The sequence below is a fragment of the Nilaparvata lugens genome, chromosome X (assembly GCF_014356525.2).
Source record: "Nilaparvata lugens isolate BPH chromosome X, ASM1435652v1, whole genome shotgun sequence".
NCBI lineage: Eukaryota > Metazoa > Arthropoda > Insecta > Hemiptera > Delphacidae > Nilaparvata > Nilaparvata lugens.
Window position 1 is genome coordinate 104,624,732 of NC_052518.1, and position 13,168 is coordinate 104,637,899.

At 35.4% G+C, this 13,168-nt stretch overlaps 1 protein-coding gene across 3 annotated transcripts in view; it reads right to left on the reverse strand.

Moving 5' to 3' along the window:
- The window catches only part of LOC111054006 (unconventional myosin-XVIIIa), a 184,010-nt gene that overhangs the window by 103,866 nt on the left and 66,976 nt on the right, over positions 1–13,168 (reverse strand). For all 3 annotated transcript variants that reach the window (XM_039442930.1, XM_039442931.1, XM_039442932.1), the window contains exon 20: positions 11,068–11,157. In XM_039442930.1, the coding sequence (XP_039298864.1) occupies positions 11,068–11,157 (90 nt within the window). The remainder of the gene's footprint in view (positions 1–11,067; positions 11,158–13,168) is intronic.

Genomic DNA, 13,168 nt, shown 5'->3' on the forward strand with positions numbered 1-13,168 from the left:
TTCTTTTTATTAATTTGTATGCATAAAATATTATTCGAAAATGTTTAATTGTGAACGGAACAAAACTTGAGACAAGTGAATACTGAAAGACGTTTGAGTGCGAAATCAGATACGTGTCCACTGATTAATGAGGTAGCAGAGTTAGGAAGCCAGCCAAGTCGACCAAACATCAGGAAATGAACAACGCTGCAAGTTTATTCGACACTGAATCATGGATATGATCCAAAATGCATATTGCAACTCCATCAACCAATCGAATTACTAGATAATTTTAAGCGCACACGTGAAAATGTGAGAACTTACTTGATCGTATAGTGAGGTCCACGTTATGGAGAAAGAAAGGAGACCAGCGTTGCCGATTCTCTGCCTTGCCACTGCCTTCTATAGAGCATAGCTGACCGTGATACCGGTATATCTGATCTAGTATTAACTGTGCATTCTTGCTAAAATAATAGATTAACCCCCAGTTTTTCGTACGTCGGTCAACGTTTAATCACGATTAAATGCTATAATTTAATCGAGATTAGTGCTAACCGATGCATTTTGGTTGCACAAAATAGAAATTTCAAGCGATAACGCCGATTAAACTAACCGGCGTAAACAATTTTCAATTCTGATTACTTGGCACCATTTTAACCGCGGTTAGTTGAAACGATGAAGATTTGGTTGCACAAAGGTAAAAATCGAAAAATAACGCCGGTTAAACTAATCGACGTAAAAGATTTTTAACAAGCCATTCACGGGGAATTAAATCCAACTAACGCCGATTAGGTACCAACTGATAGCTGTCTTACAATTAGTTTTTGGTAAAAAAACTATTAAATTCAAAGTATGAGCTAAATATATGCATGAATTTCATCTGTTAATAAAATAGAGAAGTGTATTTAGCTGATATTATCATTCAAAATTATATACTGATTTTTGAGGTTAGTTTTCGATCTGGTTCGTCTGCAGATAACACTGGACACTAGCGAACTTTTTTATGGCGCATGCCTATTGAATGGTCACCGCGTCAATAACATAACCTCTATTTTGTGGCATTTGTTTAGAATAATAACATCTATCGGTTAAATAACAGTGTTGCCAGATTGTGAAACCGTTAAAATCTTGGTTAGTTAACCGGAAAACTTAATCGGGATAAAAAACTAACCGATCTTTGTGGAACAAAAATGAATCCGTAAAACTAACGCTGATTTGTTAATCAGCGTTAATGTCCATATTTTACAGACGTACGTGCAACTGGCCACTGGCCCTATATCTTATTCATCAAAAATTACATCTTTGAATGAATAATTATTATTAAACAAAAATCCTCATTAAATGCTGTAAATCACCCAGAAGGCTTTGCTACTGCAAATATTGACAACAGGGTTCAGGGTTAACAGCTAGATGGAAATTCGATGAGAGCTACTATTCAATAGTTATTTGTGCAACTAGTGCGCAAAGTGCCACTTTGCTGCACCGAAAGAAACGTTTACGCACGAGCCGTAGGCGAGTGCGGAATGATGGTTTCTTGAGTGCAGCAAAGAAACTTTGCGCACGTATTGCACATTAAATTTTTCCTACAGTTACCATAGAATGTGAAAAGTCAGTAATAGACGGTGAACATGTCCTATACCAAATAAAATGTTTGTTTGTGTGAATCTTTAGTATTTTTAATGATGATAATAAATATTGCAACCATTTCCACAACAGAATTGTTTCAAATTCAGTCTAAATGACAATAGAATGAATATTATAAAGTTATATGAGATTCAATTATAATAATACTTCATCTACAAGAAGTCATCAGCAAGTGTGGAAATGGCCATATCACCTGTCTGAATATGTTTTTGAGTCATCAATGAGCCTCACAAACGTTATACTTCACCCGTGACTAACAGTGCGATATTCTCCTATCCGATAACATGAAAGTTTTGCAGCAAAACTTTGCTTATACTTATACGGTGCTCATTAATTTGTCTATGCGATCAAAGCTGTAAGCTTATGTTTTAATTTTTCTATTAATGTAAATTAATAAAAAAGCTAATATGCCCAGGACTGATTAAGGATTAGGCTAGTGATCAGCCCTCAGGACAGACTTGAGTCTAACCTGACCATTCTATGAAATTTTCATGTGTACTATTTATTCCAGTTCCAAATATCCTCAAGTTTGAGTCTGAATGATATATTATACACAATTAGTGTAAAAATATAGTTTCAGCTTGTTTTTTCTTGTAAATACATTAGTAAACGTGTCAATTTGGCCTTTGTGCTTTTCTGGCCAAGCGACAAGTAGCCGCATGAAACGTATAATTAAGGTTATACTGCATTATTTAAAACGTGATTAAATTATATTATATAGACATTACATTTACCTGAAATGCTGAACTTCAATCATTCAAGTCACTGTTGAGTAAACAGTATATTGTAAATCCAGTGTTTTTGTTTACGGTATTCAATAACATCTATTCTGTAGCCTATTCTGTTTCTAATTCATCGACGGCATTCATTATAGTTGTTCTACAAAAATGTAAGTAGAGATTTTTCGGGGAGTTGAAGACTGAATAACTTTTTTTGAAGTGTATATATTTATGTTTCAAACCTAATAGATTCATTATTGTTTTGAAAATATAACAATCACAGCTTTAGTATCACTAACACGACACTAGTAACCTAGTGCTGACAATAAGTCACGAATAAGTGCATTTCGACTCTCATTAGCTTTAGTATCACTAACACGACACTAGTAACCTAACCACAAAAGTAAATAGAGATATAAAAATACTTTATTCCTTGATCATAAAAATGGTCGATAAATGTTTCCAATGTATTCCAGTTAAAAATATAGGCATCTCACACATAAAAAATCGTTCATGATAACTTGAATAGAAATAAAATACTGATATTGAATACTATCAAAACTTCTTGTTTATTTACTGTTTATTATCCAATATCTATCTCGCGGTAATAATCAGCTGGTTTACAAAAATTTTCAGCAAGCAACATATTCAGGTTGTTTTGCAACATATTCAACATTTCTTTTACTTTGCCGCACTCTACCGTCATAAAGCGTGTTAACTATTTTGTGTTGTTATGTTGCAAATTTGGAGTGCGGCAAAGTACTTTGCCGCACTCAAATCTACATTCCCGCACTGGGTGTGGGAATAAGGTATTTTGCGTACTATAAATGATGCGGGAATGAGTACTTTTTCGGGTAACTGTAGGAAAACATTATTTGCCAACCCGCATTAGAGCAGAAGTCTTCGGGGTGATTAACAGCATTTAATTAGGATTTTCGTTTAATAATAATTATTCATTAATTATTAGCATTTGAAAAAATGCAATTTCTGATTTATTTTCATGTGTATTTTTGAATGATTTGATTATAAGGATGGAAGATATTTTTAGAAATTGCTTGCTATGAACCAAATGCTGAAAATAATTTGAAAACACATTTCTATAATTGAGATCAAATATTTAGTTGATCAATTATATTTCTAGATTGTTCCAAAACCATCTGGCATCGTTGCGGTGCTAGGAAAGGATAGCGCTATCTGATTTGTCGAATGATAGACAAGGATAGAAACACCAAATGTTAGTCAAATATTGCCATTATAACGTGGACTTCACATAGGACAAATTTCAGCTGAATGGGCTTTGCGAGTGACGTGCTTCACTATTATTGATGTCGATTATCCTTGTGCTATGTTTTGTAACTTTTAAAATAGAAATACCTCTTGGAAGATCTGTAGAAGCAGTTATCAGGAACCTATTTTCCCACAGAAAACCCGACACCGGTTATGATTTGTATTTAAACGAATTATTTACTTGTAGTAATTAGTTACTTATAGTTGACTGAATTCATTTATTAATGCCAAGACAATTTGAAAAACTTTCTGAATGTGTCAATAGTTTTAAAAATAATTTCAAACAAACTGTCGATGGCACTATTGATTTTGTTTTGAGTAATATGTCATCCACATGGAAGAAAATAAAATTCGATCCAAAAATCTTTCAAAAACAATTCAAGAAACTAATTCAATGCCACAGTTTTATTTACTAAACAGAATTACAGAGAATCCAATTAATTATTATAATTGTTGTCAAAAATAAAGTTTACGGCAAATTAAATGAGGTTTTTTGGCAAAATTACAGAAATTCAGTCTTCTATGCAAATGTTTCTCTTAATGAGATCTTTATTTGAAGCGCCAGTCTATTAGTGAGGTTCACCACTGGAGTAGCTGAAAAATCTATTTCTATCACTCACTAGTCAGTCTGCGCGCTAAATTTAGAATTACAACTGCACTACTCTTCATCCAGGCAATAATAAATTCGGACACTGCATATCTTTCTTGGATTTTATGCTTCCACACCAATATTATACAAAGCTTACGATTTATAGTGCTCTACAGACGGACGATTAATGCAACTTAGTAGTCACAGAATTCGAAATAAATTTACTGAAATACGAGTTTACAGAAATGATTATATTCTTGATTAGCAGGTAACCCGTGCTCCGCAAGGGTCTAATTAAAAACTTGACAAACTGAAAGCTTGACCTACTGAAATCTTGAAGTGTTGAAGAATACAAAATAGGCCTATAATCATCCTCGGTAAATTAAGTATCTATATGCAAAATTTCAAATTGATCAGTCCAGTAAATGAGACGTGATGATGCGTCATTCGTGAATTTTCTATCCCGTACATTTTTATTGTACAATACTATAGCTATCTAGTCTGGAGACTAATGAGCTAATTTTTTCTACCCTAACATACTACTTGAAAATGTTAACAGCGAATATCTCATTAGATATTCTCACTGATATTGATTGTTTAATTAATATGTACACTTATGACTGTACTATAAAAGCTAGATTCACTCAATCACTGCTCTGCTCTTTCACTGGACACTAATTGAACAAGCACTACACTAGCTCATACGGTTTCCTCCTTTTGAGCCTCCGCACCAACCCTCCATTGTCTAGCAGCTGGATCGCCTCAACGTTGTCGTGTTGGTGCAGTCGCCCCTCGTGCCTCTCCGCATGCCTCTGGATCTCGGTGGACACCAGGTCGACGTGCAGGTCTCTATGAAGATCGCTGTTCCTGATATACCAAGGAGCATCCACAATGTTCCTCAGCACCTTGTTCTGGAACCGTTGTATTACATTGATGTTGCTGTCTTTGGTACACCCCCAAAGTTGTATACCATATGTCCATACTGGCTTTAGTATCTGTTTGTACAAAAGTACTTTGTTTTGGATTTGTAAGTTGGAGTTTTTACCGATCAGCCAATACAGCTTCTTATATTTGATTCCAAGTTCCTCTCTCTTCTTCTTGACATGGGCCTTCCAGCGAAGCTTTGCGTCCAAGGTCATACCTAGATACTTGGCATCATTGGCATATGGTACAACTTGGTTGTTGATTGTTATTGGTATGGGCAGGTCCTTCTTATTGGTGAAGTTGATGTGAATCGACTTTGCTTCATTTAGTTTCATCCTCCACTTTCTAGTCCAATCTTGAATTTTGTTGATGGATCTCTGTAGTTTTTCTGTTGCAATATGAATATTACTGTCTACTGATAATATGGCTGTATCGTCTGCAAATGTTGCTGTAGTATTCTCATCAAGGCTGGGAATATCGCTGGTATAGAGTAGGTAGAGAAATGGTCCTAGAACACTTCCTTGAGGAACTCCTGCTTTTATTTCCTTCAAATCAGAATATGAATTTTCATGCCTGACTCTAAAGTATCTGTCAGTCAGATAGGATTTTAATATATCTGTAAATTGCTTTGGTAGCACTTTTTTCAGTTTGAAAAGAAGACCTTCATGCCACACTTTATCAAAAGCTTGCCCTACATCAAGGAAAGCTGCTGAACAAACTTTTTTCTCTTCAAGGCTCTTCTCTATTACATTCACAATCCTATGCACTTGGTCTATTGTTGAGTGTTTCACTCTGAAGCCAAATTGGTGATTTGGAATTATGTGCTGTCTCTCAATTATTGGTGTTAGCCTACTCAGTAAAATCCTTTCAAACAACTTGGCAAGCACAGGTAGCAATGATATTGGCCTATATGATGATACTTCATGTGGCTCTTTACCTGGCTTGAGTAGCATTATAACTTCTGCTACTTTCCATATTCCTGGTACAAATTTGAGTCTGAAAGAGGCATTCAAAATGTGTGTTAATTTTACTATTGCTTTTCTTGGTAGGTGCTTGAGGACTAAGCCAGTTATCATTTCGAATCCAGGGGTCTTTTTGTTATTCAGATTTCTTATTTCTCTTTTCACCTCTTCTACTGTGACACACATTATTTCTTGATTTGGCTGTAAGATGTTCTCCTCTGCTTCTAAAGTGTCTTCTTCAGTTGTGTTGTTTGGTTTAAAAACGTTTACAAGATGATCTGCAAAGGTCTGTGCCTTTTCATCACTACTCCTTGCCCATTGTCTGTTCTGCTTCCTGAGAGGAGAAGATTGATGAATGGGTTTTTTTATTTTTTTAGCTGCCTTCCAGAGTGAGTAGTCTGTACTGCGTTCTGCTGTTAAGTTTATCAAGTAATTATTGATTGATTCATTCTTGATACATTGAATCTCTCTCCTTAGTTCTTGAGTTAGATTGTTTAAAACTCTTTTGTCTTGAGGGGAACGTGATTGCTGCCATCTCCTTCTTGCTCTTCGTTTTTCCACAATCATTTCTCTGATTTCCGCAGGGTAATTATTTCCAGTGGTTCTTCTTCTGAATTGTGGAGTATTACACCATGCTGCCTGTTGGATATCAGTAACAAACTTCTCTAACTCCCGATCAATCTGTTCTTCGTTTCTTAATGGCGAGTTCAACTCTATTCTTTCATCCAGCATCTTTTGGAAACCATCCCAATCCGTGTGGCTGTTGACTAGCGCAGGACAAGCATTTTCCTTCTGTAGAATTGAATCACTGAGAGTCAAAATGATGGGTGAGTGGTCCGAATTTAGATCGAAACTATCCTCTAAATGCAAATAATTTACCGATATATTCTTTGTCAGAAAAAAATCTATAAGATCTGGGATTTTCCTCGTATCGGTGGGCCAGTAGGTTGGTTTACCAGTTGAAAGAGCTTCGCACCTCATCTCTCTCATTGCTTCATAGAGCTGTCTTCCCTTGTGTGTTGTTAAGCGCGATCCCCAATGCACGTGCTTTGCATTGAAATCTCCACCAAGAATGAATTTGTCTCCTAACATATCAAGCAATGATAAATATTCATCTTTTCTGATGGAATATCTGGGAGGACAGTAAATAGCTGCAACAACAAAATGATAATTGACTGCTTTCACTGCTACACCTGTCAATTGTATTCTATCACTTTCGAGTTTCACTTGTTCATGATGTTGTAGATTGTCTCTGATGATGATGGCACTCCCACCCCTTGCGACATTGCTGGGATGTAAAGCATGATAGATCCTATAGCCTTTGAATTTTATAAACGACTGCTTTGTAAAATGAGTCTCAGATATAAGACATATATCTATTTTTTCTATGTTTAGAATTGCTTCCAACTCCTGTTGCCGTTGTAACAATCCATTTGCGTTCCATTCCATTATTTTTAGTGAATGAATCATTTGAATTGCAGTAGTTTACTTTGTTCTAACTTCTGGAATTTAGACTGCAGTGAGGTGATTATTTGTTCTTGTCTATCCAGTTTTGCCAAGATGAGCTGCAAAATATTATTGTTATCTCCTACTTCACTTTTTGGCTCTCCCAATTTTGGTCTATTTTCTTTTGAGACAATCTGGGCGAAAGTTAATTTCTTAACCGCGCTTTCATTGTTTGGATTGTGGGTTTGTGTATTTTCTGTGATTTTTGGTGGAATATTCTTCACTGTGTTCTTCCGTAAATCTGGAATATTTTTTGTTTTATTGGAGTTTCTAATCTTTTGCAATTCGATTGCGACAGTGCAGCCTCGATAGCTGGCTGGATGTGCTTCTCCGCAATGAATACATTTTGGTAAAGCATCACTGGGTTTTGTACAGTCTTTTGTTTGATGTTTACCTGCACACTTTACACACCTAGGCTCCTTGTTACAGTATTTTTGTGTGTGACCGTATGCTTGGCATCGTTTGCATTGCGGTATCAGGTTGGCCTTCTTCAGTGCTTCCACTTCCACTTTGCAACCAAGTATATTTTTAAGTTCAAAAACTTTTTTTATATTTTCTTCCGCGCTGAATGAGACTATGAACATATCTAATGGCTCTCTTGTCTTCCACTTTAGCTTATTTACAACTTCTAGAACTTTCAATCCTCGTGTCTTCAAATCTTCCAGTATCATGTCTGTACTACAAGAGTGATGAAGTTTTTTAATCATTACTCTTATTGGTCTCGACTGCTTATCTTCATAGGAATGCCAGTTAAATCCGTCATTAATCAGTTCTCTGGTAACATTCCGATAAGTTTCGGAGTCGACTGCATTTATTTTGAACGTTTCTCTACTCAAGAGTTTTATTCTAAATTTGTCAGCTGGCGACACTTTTTTCAAACTCTTAAGGAGTCCATCTAGATTCTTGATACCATCCACTATGATTGGGGGTGGTGGCATTTCTTTCTTCTCTCTCTTCTCCACGTCAGTGGTTTTAGAATTTAAGTTCTGTTGAATTCTTTTTGCAGACACATTTTTGACTTCTGGCGATGGAGTACTAAGCTTCCTCTTCTTGGTAGCCCGCTTAGTACGAGTCCTGATCCATTCCGTTTCTTTGGCCAATTCTTCCTCATTTGTTGAGTAGTTCTCGGCTGCTGAGCTGGTAGGCTGTGAGCTGTGAATCTTCTTCTCAATATTCAGAAATCTTGCTTCCAAATCCTGCACTTTTTTTAACAGTTCTAAGTTGCTCTTCTCCAATTCCTTCCTCTTCTCATCGGTCTCTTTCCAGGCGATGAAAAGTACCTGCTCGGTTGAAGTTTCGAGTTTATTTAATTTGATATATTTATCCGGTGAACACTGGATTTCTGATGTATTTAGCATGGTGTTGGTGTCCATACTGTCGTTAGTGGCTCCCTGTTCTCTTTGCTCTTCTGTAGGAATACTAGGTGGCTTCACTAAATTAGACATATTTTGAAAACATACCTTTCAAACAGCCCTCGTATCAACACTCACGCACACGGAAAAGCGAACGCGAGCTTTAGAACGGCCGCGAAAAGCAGGTCGCTTTGCTTGCATGAATTCCGCGGTCGACGACCGATATTCGATGCAATATTTTTGTTCCACTTTTGATGGCGAACAAACTGCTGACTCACTACTTCTACACTACACTATCACTAACTACTCCACTATACGTCCGTTCTCTACGAGTTCTAACGCAATACTGATCCCGTACATAAGCCAATTCTTTCCTTTACTATATTATAGATTACATTCATGTTTCAACTCTTGAAAAATTAAAAATATGCCTATAACCATCCTCGGTAAATTGAGAATCTATATACAAAATTTCAAGTAAATTAGTCCAGTAGTTCAGACGTGATGATGCGTCAAACATGATTTTCCTATTCAGTACATGTTACAGTTAATTGGTGATTCTTCCTTTACAACCGCAATAAATTAATCAACAATATTTTTCCCAAAAAAAATTCAAATTGATCTATGAAGCCCCCTACACAATCTGTAAAGCAGTAGTTCCGTTCTCATATAAACTTTATTGGTATATCTGATAAAAATTAAATATTTTTGCAACTAGTGCGCAAAGTGACAGTTTGCTGCGCCGAAAGAAAGGAATGGTTTCTTGAGTGCAGCAGAGGAACTTTGCGCACGTATTTCACATATAATTTTTCCTACAGTTGCCATTGAATATTAAAAGTGGTTGATTATGGGTAAAATGATGGCTGAAATCCATCAAATGTTTGTCTGTATATTTTTGTTATTAATAACAACTTTAATCTATTTTAAACTTGATAATCCAATTGAAAATCTATAATCGATCATTTATTCAAATTAAAAATTAAATAAATCCCATTAATTTGGAAATTGAATAATTTTGTGTAAATCTTAATTTCTAAATAATTTTTCAACCAATCAATTTATGAATGAAAAATATTATTTGAAATAATGAATAATTAATAATATTCAAAATGTATAATTTAATGAGTTCTCATTTTTATTTATTTGAAAATCTGAAAAAAATAGATAGAACAAATTCGCATTTAAAATACACGCCAACAATGTCAACAGCTGATTGGGATTGCTGCAAGATAATACGCAAAGTATTAAGAGTATGCAAAGTAATACTTTGCGCACTAGAGCGGAAAAGTGATTATTTGCGGCCTGAAATCAGTGCAGAAATGGTCACTTTCCAAGGTACCTGTAGGAAATAGTTATTTGTGCAACTAGTGCGCAAAGTGACAGTTTGCTGCACCGAAAGAAACGTTTACCTATTCAGTACATGTTACAGTTAATTGGTGATTTTTCCTTTACAACCGCAATAAATTAATCAACAATATTTTTCCCAAAAAGAATTCAAATTGATCTATGAAGCCCCCTACACAATCTGTAAAGCAGTAGTTCCGTTCTCATATAAACTTTATTAGTATATCTGATAAAAATTAGTTATTTGTGCAACTAGTGCGCAAAGTGACAGTTTGCTGCGCCGAAAGAAAGGAATGGTTTCTTGAGTGCAGCAGAGGAACTTTGCGCACGTATTTCACATCAAGTTTTTCCTACAGTTACCATTGAATATGAAAAGTGGGTAATTATGGGTAAAATTGCCTGAAATCCATCAAATGTTTTTCTGTGTAATTTTATTATTGATAAAAACCTTAATCCTAATATCCTAAAGTCCTCGTTGTCCTTGGTTATAATATATAATTAATGCTGTGCTCGTTGTGCTTCGTTGCACCTCTGCTCACTATAGCAGCACAGTCACTGTTACCAACTTCATTTTGATTTTGCTGCACTGTTGCTCCATATAACCTACTAAGTATTTTGCGTTGCCATGTTGCAAATCTGGAGTGCAGAAAAATTTTTCCCGCACTAGAGCGGAAAAATGATTCTTTGCGTTCTGTAATCAGTGCAGCAATGGCCACTTTTCAACGTAACTGTAGGAAAAAATAATTAATACATTTCTTTACCTTCGCTTCCAATTTGGTGTTTTCTTGTTTCAAGTCAGTTCTCTCTTGCTCCAACTTCTCAACCTTCGACCGCAAAACTTCAAGCTCCTCCTAATAATTAAAAATTATTTTAACATCTTACTATGAAATATCTTTCTGATAGTTACAAAGAATATACTAGAGAAAACACTTCAATAATCTGCTCGACAACAAAAAATGATACTAATCAAATTGTGCAAACAAATGTATTATATTTTTTAAAGAATGTGTCAAAACTAACGCTGCGTTACTAAACGAGAGATTAGAGTAATCAAAATGGCAGTGACCTGCCATAACAAAGGCATGAATAGTGAATAATCAATGAATGAAAAGTGTGTAATCAAGAAAAAAATAACCTGGGAAATCATGAATGTTTGAAAAGATAGAGAAATCGTCAGATACAGCAATATACTGGGTGATTACAATGAAATAGATAACTTCAATAGCCTGTACAAAATGGTGTATTTCAACATAGTAAGTGATATAGTTTGTAGGGAATTTCTTAAAGTTTATGTTGGTAGAACTGTTGCTGGCTATTGTTGGCTGCTCCGTGTTACAACAGCCAGTTTAGTTTAGCAATATGGCCGCTACTCAAGTGGAGAAAGCTTATTGTGTTCTTGAATTAGCCAAAAAAAACTCTGTTATTGTTGTGCAGCGTCATTTCAGAACAAAATACGGTAAACCACCACCAACAAGGCAATCAATTTATGACTGGTATGAACGTTTTGAAAGCAGTTGATGTGTGTGTAAGAAGAAGAGTACTGGAAGACCTTCTGTTACAGAAGAAAAAATTGATAGTGTTCGTGATGTTTTTGTACGAAGTCCAGGAAAATCGACTAGATCAGCGAGTTTAGAATTGCAAATTCCTCAACCTACTGTGTGGAAAATTCTGCGGAAACGTTTGAAAATGACACCTTATAAATTGCAGTTAGTACAAAGTTTAAATGACAATGATAAAGTTGTACGTAAAAATTTTTGTCAAGAGATGCAACATTGTCTTGAAAATGACGACACATTGTTTAATCGCCTAATTTTCAGTGATGAATGCACTTTTCACATTAGTGGAAAAGTTAACAGACATAATGTACGAGTATGGGGAACAGAAAACCCAAGAGAGACTGTACAGCATATACGCGATTCTCCTAAAGTGAACGTGTTTTGCGCTTTATCTTGTGAAAAGGTTTACGGGCCTTTCTTCTTCCAAGAACCATCAGTAACCGGAAGAATTTATCTGGACATGTTAACCGAATGGTTAATGCCTCAACTCCATGAAGATAGTTGTAACTTCATTTTTGTACAAGATGGAGCTCCGCCTCACTGGTACTCAGAAGTCAGAGGGTATCTGGATGAACATCTTCCTAGACGATGGATCGGCCGTGCAAGTGAGGAAAACGTTGTGTTTCAGCCGTGGCCACCTCGTAGTCCGGACCTAACGCCCTGCGACTTTTTCTTGACAACGAATCATAAATGCTCTTGCTACAGTTAACCGTGAGATGCTTAGTCGTGTGTGGTCAGAATTTGACTACCGTGTTGATATCTGTCGTGTTGCAAATGGTGTACACATTGAACATCTGTAAATTTTCAATAAAAATTCAAGAATTCTTCTATGTAATCATGTAAGTAATGATCTAAACTTTTAAATAATAAATTCTCTACAAGCTATTCAAACTGTCTATTTCATTTATAATCACCCGGTAGTATAGCTTTTTTAATATAGTAATGCAGAATATTGTAGGAGTTGATTCATGCAATTTCAAGTTACAGGAACTAAAATTCACTTATATTTTGAATATAAATTAGTTTATTGAACATAGTTTAATTATTCATTTAGGTCAGTTGATGATTATTGATGTACTATGTTTTCGTATCATTAATTAGAATGGATAACAAATTTTTTCATGAAATACAGTACCATAATAATTGATATCAAATTTAAATAATGCTGAAATTTATAATTATTATTCATCTACCCACAGCTGGGAGAAGCAGTAATAAATATAAACCTAGAACAGATTACTTTTGACTTGACAGTAAACAAACCTTCGCCTGTCATATTCATATATTTCCTTAATGAAAGATGACA